The sequence below is a fragment of the Bison bison genome, unplaced genomic scaffold, assembly GCF_000754665.1.
Source record: "Bison bison bison isolate TAMUID 2011002044 unplaced genomic scaffold, Bison_UMD1.0 scf7180017864498, whole genome shotgun sequence".
Classification (NCBI taxonomy): Eukaryota; Metazoa; Chordata; class Mammalia; order Artiodactyla; family Bovidae; genus Bison; species Bison bison.
Window position 1 is genome coordinate 3,603,864 of NW_011495057.1, and position 12,202 is coordinate 3,616,065.

General features: G+C 43.8%; 2 protein-coding genes across 9 annotated transcripts in view; one reads left to right on the forward strand and one right to left on the reverse strand.

The window, feature by feature from the left end:
• CABYR (calcium binding tyrosine-(Y)-phosphorylation regulated) overlaps positions 1-10,027 on the forward strand; it is a 19,262-nt gene extending 9,235 nt beyond the window's left edge. For 2 of the 4 annotated variants that reach the window (XM_010828935.1, XM_010828933.1), the window contains one exon: positions 5,020-6,677. In XM_010828935.1, the coding sequence (XP_010827237.1) occupies positions 5,020-6,182 (1,163 nt within the window). In that variant the 3' untranslated portion in view covers positions 6,183-6,677. Of the gene's footprint in view, positions 1-5,019; positions 6,678-8,242; positions 8,851-9,938 lie in introns of those variants that run through there. The other 2 variants (XM_010828936.1, XM_010828934.1) reach the window with 2 other exon arrangements.
• A 314-nt stretch (positions 10,028-10,341) lies between these two features.
• The window catches only part of OSBPL1A (oxysterol binding protein-like 1A), a 234,197-nt gene continuing 232,336 nt past the window's right edge, over positions 10,342-12,202 (reverse strand). For all 5 annotated transcript variants that reach the window (XM_010828928.1, XM_010828930.1, XM_010828929.1 and 2 more), the window contains one exon: positions 10,342-11,570. In XM_010828928.1, the coding sequence (XP_010827230.1) occupies positions 11,468-11,570 (103 nt within the window). In that variant the 3' untranslated portion in view covers positions 10,342-11,467. The remainder of the gene's footprint in view (positions 11,571-12,202) is intronic.

Genomic DNA, 12,202 nt, shown 5'->3' on the forward strand with positions numbered 1-12,202 from the left:
GTTCTTGCCTGGAGAATCCCAGGGATGGGGGAGCCTGGTGGGCTGCTGTCTATGGGGTTGCACAGAGTCGGACACGACTGAAGCAACTTAACAGCAGCTATACTAAAGATGGCAAATAAATCACTAGGAAAAAGGGTATAGTTGAGAATTGGGGTCAGATTGTCAAGACTAGGGACAGAAATACAGGGTCAGGATTAAGAGAGGAGAATGCTGGGCTGAGAAGCAGATAAGGAAAGCCATGCAATCCAGGACAGCAAACCAGATGAGGTCAGGAACACAAGGAGAGGTCAGTATAAGAAGCAAGACCATCCTGGGCCTCATAAGCTAAGCATCTGACTCTGCTGGCCAGACACTTTGATAGCTCCCTGTCAACCCCAGCTCTTCAGTGTTGTAGGTATATTTCTAAAAGATAATAAATTAGTATACCCCGGGTTTAGATTACCTCTATTTTTTCCTATTTGCTCTGTTGATCTCTACCCATTGAAGCATTAATTTGCTTTAGGGAAAAGGCAAATAGAGTCTGCAGCAAAGAGTCCATTACTCGGTTCATAATTAAAAGGCTAAAACTTTGGAGTTGTATAGGAGCCTGTTTTTGTTGAGAGATTTTCTTGGAATTTTCAAAGGTGTTTTAAGACCTAGTGTTAACAGAATCAAGTTTTTACTTTAGATAAACCATAGAGGAGGCAGGAGAAAAGACAGGCTCAAAGGCCATTTCCTGCTGCATAGGAGAGGGAAATAGAAAGTCCTTGACAGTGGGACTGTGGTGCATGAGAAATGCCAGCTGAGGCTGAAACTGGCGATAAGGTAGGTAGAATTTCTGATCCGAATTCCCTGAGACCCAAGCAGGTGGCTTGTTCTCTGCATTCTTGTGCTGCCTAGAGAATGCATGCTCCTCAGAAGCTCAATGGGTAGCTCACTGGTAGCATGGTGCTGCATTGAGCACGTCACATGCTACATTCAAATCCTACACCATAACTGTCATGACCAGACCTTCAGTAAATATTGGCTGAATAAACCAACTGCATTTATGCACTGGATTGAAATACTGGAGGTCTTTCTCAGGTAGGCCTGGGAGAATATTTGTTTCCTATGGTCTGTCTGGCTTTTCGTGCGTCCAAATGTGTTTAGATGTCTCAGAGTCCTGACTAGCAAGAAATCCAGATGGGAAAACTGAAGTGACTCAACCCTGCAGAGAGCTAAGTGCAGAATGTCCAAGCTGGGACTAAAATACTGTCAACTGGTCCTTAATTGCTAAAGACAACCAAATTATGAAGAATATCTTAGTCCTTCAGTGAAATAAGCACACAGGCCACACTTTCCACGAAGTAGAAGCGTGAGTAGTAAATACAGTGGAGTCAGAGAGCAGCACCCAGGTAGTATGCGTTACGCTTCTACCTAGGTAACTAAGAGGCAGCAGAAAAGCACAGTGTGTGGGTCAGAGCCAGAGCTCAACCACAAGAGTTCACAAAACTTGAGCCCCATATTCACCATGGTAGCATTTTTCAAATTCATGTGCAGGAAAAGAGACCAAGCAGAAACTGGAAGTCACTCCAGGAAGAGAAAACAGCAGCAGAGTTTGGGGCTCCTGACGAGGCTGGGATCTAGACGACAGTACCAGAGAGGAGGCATTTGTGGAGAAGTGTTTCCCAAAAGTCTGCAAAGATACTTTCTTTGGTTATTTTGCCAACTCCTAAGGTGCTCATGTGTGGACTCTAAGGTTTGAGAAGGCTTAGCAGAGAAGAGCTGCTGGAAGACTGAAAGCTAAGTAGGATTTTCACAAGTGGTACAGTGTTGGGGGGAGGCTTTGGAGTTTAGACTCAGCCAAAATGAAGAGACTTCTGGAAACTGGCAATTCAGTTGAGACCCCAGGAACATCACAGCCTGGGAGTAAGACAATGTGCTAGGAGTAAGAACAAAGTGTAATATACCTACTTTGACAAAATATAAAAGGAAGTCTCAGGAGGATCATATTTGCCATTATTAGAACAAGATAATTAAAAGATAGAAAGCATGGATGAAAAGCTGGAGAACTTCAACAGAGTAAGGCTCTAAAAACAACAACAACAGTTATTCTTATTAAACAGCTTTACTAGCAGAAGACAAATTATAGGAAACTAAAAAACAGGGTAGTAGAAAATACCCAAATTGAAGCAAGAAGAAAAACAAGAGGACAGAGTGTAAGACATGTGTGGGACATGATCAAAAGGAGGGAAAAATGTGTAATTACAGTCAAAGGAGGAGAAAAGAGAGTAGATGAAAAAGTGGCCGAGAATTATCTAAGGCTGACTGATAGACATCAACTTACAGATTCAAAAAGTTTGAACACACGGCAGCATAAGGACAAAGAAAACGACACCTCAGTACATCATGGTCAGATTGCTGAAAGAGACAAAATCATGAGAACAGGAAGAGTAAAAAGGCATATTACTCTCAGGAGAATAATCGGACAAACAGCAGATTTCTTAACAGAAACTACAGAAGCCAAAAGACAATGAAATGACATCTCTAAAGTGCTGAAAGCAAAAAGCTGCAACCTAGAATGAATATATATATGCAGTGAATACATCCTTTAAAAATGAAAGAATACATTCTCAGGCAGACAAAAGCTAAGGTTACAAGTCAGCAATCTTTGGAATTGTTAAACAGACCTTTAAAACATTAGAATGTTTTACCTTCTGTAGTAATAGATAAACAGAAACTCAATATAAATTCAAGTTACATATGTATAACTCATATGTATATATTTGTTAACATTCTCTTATGTATTCTAAACCAAACCTAGTGGTTAACCTAGTGCTTTACGTTTCAAAACCATTATTATAGCTTAAGGCATTTGATCTCAATGTGATGAAATATGACGCGTGTGTGTGTATATATATAGACATATAGTATAATGGGGAAAAACATCCTGCATCTTATCACCAGATTAAGAAATAGCCAACTAATTGTAATCAAAGCGGATTTAAAGATAGGTTTATAATTTTTAATTTGATATTACATTTCAAAACTTTTTAAATAAGTGTTGATTTATTCTTTCCCCATTTATACATGATTCATCGTTTATAGAGTAACTTTTAGGTGAATGATTCTATTTAATCTCTACAAAGACTCAAGATCTTACAGACTAGGAGGCTGAAGCTCAGAACCATTGGCTTGGCCATTAAATCTATTCAGTTAGGACTGAGATCCAGACTTTCTCATGTACCTTTTTACAATGAGAAGTTGTGGGGAAGGCAGCAATGTCATAAATCCTCTGATGAGTTGTCATGATTCATAATTATATAATGCTTTACCTTTCCCACTCCAGTATTCTTGCCTGGAGAACGCCATGGACAGAGGAGCCCAGTGGGCTACAGTCCATAAGGTCACAAAGAGTCAGACACGACTGTGAGCTACTAACACTTACCTTTCCGGAATGGTGATTAATAGGGGACCTCCAAAGGCAAAAATAAGCGTAAGGATTAGTCTTAGATTTTTCAGGAATGATAAGCCTGTTTTAAAAGGGCACATGGCCTTCCCACAGTTGCTGAATTCCTGTAAGTGACATCTCCGATGGGTCCCATGCAGGCGATCTATGGACTTCAGTGATCCAATCTCAAAGCTGGTTGTGTTCTTGACAATGCTCATGGTAAATAAACGACTGCCAACTTTGGGATTGGAAGTCCCCATGAGGGAAAAGAGAGTTGCTGGCATAGAGTGGGTAGGTGAGTCTAGAGAGGAGTGGGCTTGGGTTTCATGGTGGCAGTGGGCGTCCTGACCTTGCCGTTGCCCTAAGGGTGGACTCGGGTGTCCGGCTGGAGGAGTCTGGGATTCCAGACACAGGAAGTTCACACTCATAGGCCCTTTGTGAAAGATGGAAGCAGGGTAGAAGTCCTATGTCAACACCAAATAGAGGGCTCCTTCCTACCACTGGCTCAAAACTGACCACAGATAGAAAGCAGAGATCAGCTGCCATGGATGACCCACAGGAACAGTGAGAAAGGACCACCTGGGTCAGCGAGTCCCTGCCTGGCATCATCGATGAGAAACAGCAGGCTGCCCCCAGGGGCAAGAGCAAGAGTGTGGCAGAAGGGGCTGAGGGAGAACACTCAGGGCCAGGACTTAAACCCCAAGCACCTATTTCTTTACCATGAAGACTCGTTTCCAAAGTTTTGACTTGAAGCAAATATATTCTCCTGAGGCAAATTTAACTTTTCTTGCTGATTTCATGACATTAGGGAAATGCTTCCCCAAAGAGGTAATCCTGAGTAAAGTAGGCAGATGTGAAAACGTTTGAGTCCTGACTCAGGTGGTTAGACAAACGTGAGTGACAAGCACAATGTTGAGTCCAGAACATGATTTCACAGTTTTCCAGCTCTGGGAGTTTCTGTATGTCATCAGTTGACTTGAGCTTGTGAGCCATGGTTATTTTCTTCCCCTCCAAGGACTCGCTGAGGCCCTCTTCCAGAGCTCTTTCTGCTGCTCTTGTCTGGGTCAGTGCTTCGGCTGCATCAGCCCACCTCGCCAGCAGGTGCTAGCATATTTAGATAAGAATACATGACATTTCCTAATGTAAAAATATGCTATGGTAGCCCAGTTTTACAGTTTAGTAAATTGAACTTTATATACCAGTTTTCTTATGGAATGCCTTTTAATATGACAGCATGTGTTTCATTTAAGTTATGAAGTGTTTTTTCCTTTCCCCAGTTTTCTGTGGAAGTTTGGATCAGGAGATTTTTTTCAGGGGTGTTTTCAGCTGATTTTTAGGCAGAGTTATGATCCAGCTGAAGGTGGTATCTGATTATTAGCTTTTGTCACTGTGCTACTTTAAGTAGTCCTTTATTTCTAAGGTAATGAACTGAGGTCTCTCTTCGGTAGATAAGGACAGGGGAGTTTCACTGCCCACACTTAAGTCACAGATGTTGACAGAACTTTCAAGGTTGCGTACATGACGACTTTGGTATGCTCAACCTGTGCTTCCTTTAAAATTCCTTTTTTGAGGACTATGTACTTACTAACTCATTTGACCTTCATTTTTAGTGGAGAAATGGTCGGAAGGAGCAGCCCAAGAGAAGAAAGCAGAATGTGTGAGAGAACCAGAAAGAACATCTACCATTTCCCTAGAGCCTAAACGGATGGAGAAATCGACGGACACCGAGGAGGATAACATAGCAGCGCCGCTGTTCAGCAGCAAAACCACTCAGTTCCCGTCAGTCCAGGCCGACCTGTCCCCAGAGCCTGAGGACGCAGGCGAAGCACTCCGGGGCCCATCCAAACCGACCACCCCTAAGAACGCCACCCCACCATCGTCACCGTTGCCAGCAGCCGTCACTTCCGAGTTTGCCTATGTCCCTGCGGACCCCGCCCAGTTTGCTGCTCAGATGTTAGGTAATGTTCCATCTGTTCATTCTGATCAATCTGAAATTTTAATGGTGGATGTGGCAACAAGTATGCCTGGTATTTCCGAGGAGACGCTGAGCTCGAAGGCTGCTGAAGAGAACGTGGTGGCCCCTCCTAGTGTGTGTTCTGGCAAGCTGGTAGCAGAGCAGGTTGTGAGCGAAAAATCTGTCCATGTACGTGTGGGCAGTAAGGCTGAATCACCAACGGCTTCCTCATCCCCCTTGCAGGGTGAACAAGAACCTCCTGCTTGTGACCATGCTTCTGAGGTCCCTTTGCAGGCTGACATTGAGGTGACATCCACCATGCACATAGCTTCTATCTATAATGATGAGCCTGTAATCGAAGGAGTTACTTATGTTGAGCAGTTACCAGAACAAATAGTTATCCCCTTCTCTGATCACGTTGCTCGTCTTAAAGGCAAGGAGCAGTCACCACCACACAGTCCCATACTTGTAGTAGGCAAAACAGCCTCACGCGGGTCTGAAAAATCTGTGGGTTCCGCAAAATTTGTGCAGTTGGAGAGTACAAAATATGACTCCTCAGTCCATGTGGAGGCAGACGGCTCTACCAAAGCAGTGAGCTCTGAGAAATCTATGCACCTTGAAGTGGAGATCTTTGCGCTGGCCCCTGGCAGTGCTGGGCAGGAGTCCGGGGAAAACCCTGCGTCCCAGGAGACGGAGGTCAAACCCGCGCGCTCAGGGTCCGTAAGATCATCTAGTGGCCCCCAACCTCCTGTTCCAGAAGGTCTTTATGAATCAGAAATGGAACCAGAACGGGACGCAGCACCTTCCAACGAGGTTTGATGGAGCCAGGTAAGAAAATTACTTACAAAATTAAAAACTACACTTCTGGTGACATCTGTATTTCAGGTGACCATCTAGGTAGGCTCCCTGCAGACTGGTCAGAAGTCTTTCAATAGTACTGAAAATGCCAAACCTATTTAAATAAAGGCTTTGTTGTATTTGAGATTTTACTCTCATGAGATGAGTGATTTTAAAGTGACATAACCACCGCTTGGCCTCAAAATTTGGTCATCGAGTGCTCTTCTGTTGTTTGGACATACTGTGTCGCGAAAGATGTTCGAACCTGTTGTCAGGCACAAATGTGTTCATGTGATCTGGATACAGCTACTGCAAAACTGTAATCACGGAGTGTTGGTTTGAAATTTCTCACTCGTGAACGTAAACGCGAAAGACAACAATGCATTTACCTAGGTGGTGGCGTTGGAAACATGGAAGAAATGGTGGTGTGTTTGACTGCTTTCGCGCTGAGGGAGAGCTCTGCAAGCTGGTCTGGGGGGCCGGTTGAGCACTGCCGTCTTGCCTGGGGGCTTCTCGCAGCGGAGGGAGCAGCTTCATAGCCAGATGGAAAGGGGAAAGGTCAAGGTGAAGTTCTGTCCCCCAGGGGAGCGGGGTGGTAGCGGCAGCAGGAAGGATGGACGTGTCAAGGCTGGCTGGCTTCCATCGTTACCCCAACAGGAGCCTAAATCAACCTGCTTGCTTGGCTGCTGAACTCTCACTACCGCTCTCCTGTGACACAGACGCACATCTGACCGCCCATCTCGGTCTAGTTAATGGCCTTCCGTCCACCCGCCCTCCCACTTCATCCAGACGAGTGCCGTGATGCTTCTCCCTTGAGGTAGGTGGGACGTGCAGGAACCAACAGCCCCCCATTCCTTTTGCAGAAGCTCTCTCAATCATGACTCTTACCAGAGTCAGAATGATAAAGAGGTGTTACCACAGCAGGTGTTTAGAGATGAAATTGGCAGTGTGACGGGGACTCTGCACAGCTGGAAAGGCAGGGGGCAGCATTGGAGCGTAGCCTGTGGGGGCTGGCATTACACTTGTGGCCTAGGCAGCACTTCATCCCAAGTTACTGTTCTCAAGTGGCTTAACTGCTTCCAAAGCACTAAAGGTATTTCACAGACACCTGACGACTTCGCTTGTGCTTATCTTTAATTAGCTTCCAGAGGGGTCAGTTTCAGGAGCCTGAAAATGTAGCTTAATCGTGTGCATAGTGTCGTCTTCTTTTCTGAAGGAGGAAGAAAAAAAAAAAACTGCACAAAGGCTATATGTTGCTCTTCTGTCCCATCTTCTGGGACTCAGTTCTCCACACCAGCACTGGCTTCAAGTAGGCAACTCTAACCTGACATGATAGCATCCTTGGTGGAAGTGAATGGATGACACCCCAAGACCTTTTTTTTTTTTTCTTTCCTTAAAGAGCCACTGTGAGAACATGCAGCCTTCTACTGCCACCTAGGACCTATAATTTCAAGCCTCGCCTAAGCCCGAGCAGTGCTCTAGATTATGAGTCCTAGATTATGTGGTGTTTTGTGTATGGTGACCAACTGGCGGGCGACGACAGTGCCTGCAAAGGGCCCGAGATAACTGATTATGTGATCAAAAGATGCCACCTAAGTGCTGAGTGCTGATTTCTTCTGTAAAGAGAAGAATCACTATGCAGATGCATTAACACTTTTTCCAGTGGCTTCACACGCTCTTCAGTTGATTCTTTTGGTGGAGCTGGAAGTGCTGACTCATTTCCTGAGGACCCTGGAGAAGCCAGGTCTAAAGTTCCTGGAAACAGCAGCTTAGAATGAGACTGCTCCTCAGCCACAACCCTAGTGTCCCCGCCACTCGCTATCAAAACACTGTTCTCATTTTCCAACTGTAGAGAATCTCTCTCCTTTCACATTACCAAACACAATTTATTTAGCCCTCTCTATAGCATGCTTTATGGCACATATTACTACAGCTGTTTGTTTATATGTAAAAAAAAAAAAATTTAAGACATTTCTGTGCATAGCGCCTGATACAGAGACCAAACCTTTAACGCCTGCAAATTTTTTTTTTTTTTTTTGTAGCGATAGCAGCAAGCGAAGCAGGACAACCACCACCATATTCTAACATGTGGACCCTTTATTGTCTAACTGATATGAATCAACAAAGCCGCCCATCACCGCCACCTGTACCTGGGCCTTTCCCCCAGGCGACCCTCTATCTTTCTAATCCTAAGGATCCACAGTTTCTGCAGCATCCACCGAAAGTTACTTCTCCAACTTATGTGATGATGGACGACAGCAAGAAGACCAGTGCCCCGCCTTTTATTTTAGTGGGCTCAAATGTTCAGGAAGCACAGGATTGGAAGCCTGTTCCTGGACATGCTGTTGTTTCCCAGTCAGAGGCCGTGAAGAGATATGCCGCAGTGCAAGTGCCCATTGCTCTTCCTGCAGATCAGAAATTCCAGAAACACGTCCCCACCCCCCAGAATGCTAGTCCTCCTACAAGTGGACAAGATGTGTCCAGACCAAAAAGCCCAGTTTTTCTTTCTGTTGCTTTCCCGGTAGAAGATGTAGCCAAAAAAGGTTCAGGATCTGGTGACAAACGTTCTCCCTTTGGAAGTTACGGTATTGCTGGAGAAATAACCGTGACTACTGCCCATGTTCGCAGAGCAGAAACTTAAAACTGGCAGGTAAATTCTCCTCCTCGTGTACCTGGGCCTTAACACATTTGTGTGTGTTCTCAGCAATTTGATTTGTTGGCCTGTAGACAAAGGTATTTTAAGACAGCTGAATGCATGCCTCCCTGACGCCCAGTTACTACTCGGTGCGTGGCAGGCACACGGCACCAGAGACGCTCACCAAGGCTGTGGTGTCAGACGTGCACCAGTCAACCAACTCATTTACCCTGGAATGCCTAGTCCTTTGTCTAGCCCTACAGAAGATGCCAAGGGGATGGAGTCACAGAAAGACAGTCTTATGTGGGCATTATAATCTAGTTGGCAGGTTTAAAGGGCGGGGAGGAGCAAGTTGGGCAGTTCTAGAGGGAGCACACTTAGGAGCACTCGGTCCATGTGCTAAGCGGGCTCCCTCGTACAGTGAGTATTCAGAGCAGAACAAAGAGGGTGGAGACACATTAGAGTGCTAAAAAAGCAGCATTAACTGTAAATAGTTTTATCCTCACAAATCAGTACATTTTTCTTCAACCAGTACTTATTACCACATACAGCGTCAGTCTCTCCTCCCTGACGTGAGCACAGAGGTATTGATGCAGGCCTTTGTCTATTAGATGGGGTGTTCAGGTCCCAGTGTAAACGGACATGTGCCTAGGAGAAGCTGGTCATGCAAGGAGCCCCCAGAGTCCAAAGGCAGGAAAGAACAGACGAGAGACCCTTAAGGTGAAGTCAGGTGGGAAGAGGGGACCTGCCTCCCAAATGAAAAGATGGGATTAAGAGTTCAGTGGGAAACCAGAAGACAGCAGCTGAACCCCAGAAGCTCGATGTCAATTAGAGGCAAGTTCAAGTGCATAATGACTATTTAAGGAGGCACTGTTTTCCAAATACCTTAGGACATTGACTTACTCACACCCTTTGTAGACTTCCAGTGGAACTGTCCAAATGGCTGTCTTGAGCATGAGATGCCAGGATATTTTAGTGCACAGGTAACATTAGTTATGAGCTTAGCAGAGCAGGAGCATAGGACTTGCATTTCTGATCATCCACTCATTTTACATGTTCAGTTGTCTGAGTAAACAATTTACTGTTTACATTATTCCTAACAGATGCCGAAAAGGACATTGTTTGAGTCGACGTTCAAGGTGGAGTCTGCCACCAAGCGTACTATATCAATAAACTTCATGCAAGCATAAAACCTTGTCATCTTGCTTATTTTGTAACTTAGGGGATATAGAAACAACACAACCAGGTCTTAAGTACACACTGTAAAAAAATATGTATTTCCACTCGAGCAGTTTGCTAGCAAGGTTCTCCAGTTAATCATTCCCTATCTGGCATTCACACCGAGTGAATACAGTGCACTGAGTGTCTTCCGGGTAAGTACAGTAGAAGAGTAAGGTGCCAAACTCTGGCACCACAGGGACTTCTTTGTAAGGACATGCTTGACAATTCAGGATCACGTGAATTGCAATTATGAGTATATTTGAAAGTTTAAATGAAACCACACTGTTTAGAACATTCTAAAGCCTTTATTAGCATCAGGTAGATTATTTCATTATAACACTTGTTAACTTTGAGACAGCCATTGAAATAACTTACTGGCAGTTACCTAAGGCCCCTAGGAGCAAAATCTCAGTCTGGGGTTGGGTAGATAAATACCATGTGATTAATGTGCCCCAATTAAAGGGGCAAAGCTACTGTACAGTAGGTCTCCGTACATATCTTAAGTACACAGGTGCCTTGCAAACCTGAAATGCACAAGACCTCCTTTTATATAGTTTGATATTTATAATACATGAATACAACTGAGTTTCTCTGGTGGCATTTGCCACTGGAAGTTGAAGCATTTAAAAAGGTTTGTCATTATGTAATGATGGTGCCTAAAACCTCTATTTCTATGGTATTTTTGTGAATTGCTAGGTTTTATACATATTTTCAAACATACAATTCAAACACCTTTTTATTCTAATGACATTAATTATAGAAAATTGTAAAAGTAAATTCAGAGTACTAAAATAAGCAAATGAAATACCTTTTCCAGTTTTGAATTTTCAAATTAGGAATGTCTCTTCCGAACACTCAGCCATTTTTTTTTTCTTTTTAGGGATGGGAGGGGGCAAAATTGAGAGGATTAGTGTAAAGAAAAGCCATCTTTTCAATGTAATCTTTACAAAATGACATACACCTCTATATTTGAGCATATAAACCTTGTATAGGAGAATTTTAAACATTTCAAAGTTAAATCTAAAACATTCAAGCATGACAGCATAAAAATATTCAAAATGATTTGGGTTACTATATAATTCCATAAAGCTAAAGTTACATTTAGGTATAAACCTTCGGTAAATATGGCAACAGCAACCATCAAAAGCATGTTTGCCAGCAGTTTCCCATACCTCTGTATAAAACAGTATTCCAAAGAAGCACGACCGGATACAGAATCACCCATTCTTCCTAAGACTTTCATCACTGGTATCACCCTATACCCCACTTCTGTTGGGTGAAGGGCAAGTTATCATGAGAGGGTTTTTTCCGCTTTTTTTAAAAGATGAGTAGAAACCAAGGAAGAAAATTTTAAAACATAGGTTTAAGACTTATCTGCAGATGAGTCAAAACGCCCCAACTTGTCTACATTTTAATAAATGTCAGGCAAATTGAAGTAGTTTCTGTCCCAGTAGCTGCCTGAATAAAGCCAGTCCTGGGCTCCGCTGTAGGGATTAGGGCCTTGATGGAACCACCTGTTAAGACAAGATTTACAGGGGAAACTGTTTGCAATCACAGGATCCTCACTGCTTCACCAGTTTGCAGACTCCCCTACTGCAGCGATTCACTTCATTCTGTGAGCTAGAGGTTTCCGAGAAGACTTAAGTGTTTTTAGAGAGCACTTATGTACAACAACGGGCTTCCCGGGTGGCTCAGTGGTAGAGAATCCACCTGCCAGTGCAGAAGACGGGTTCAATCCCTGAGTCGGGAAGGTCCTCTGGAGGAGGAAATGGCAACCCACTCCAGGACAGAGAAGCCTGGTGGGCTATGTACAGTCCATGGGGGTTTCAAAGAGTCACATGCACCCAGCTCAGAATATGTAAAACAATATTCTGAAATGTGTAATAAGACCACTTGAAAGATAAGGATTTTCCATGGCATTCAGTAATGGTATCTAATTGTCCACTGCTTACCTTCCAGAATAAAGCAGCTTTTAAGCAATGAGGAATAAGGAATCAGGGTGAGGAGACTTTTACAGTCTACCTAAAGTAATAGGAAGATGCCTGATTCAGAGTAAATCTCCCCACCCCAAAATATTACTTCCATTTCACAAATGAGGAGCTCAATGTCAGAGAAGTTAAATAACTTGCCCAAGCTAACCATGATA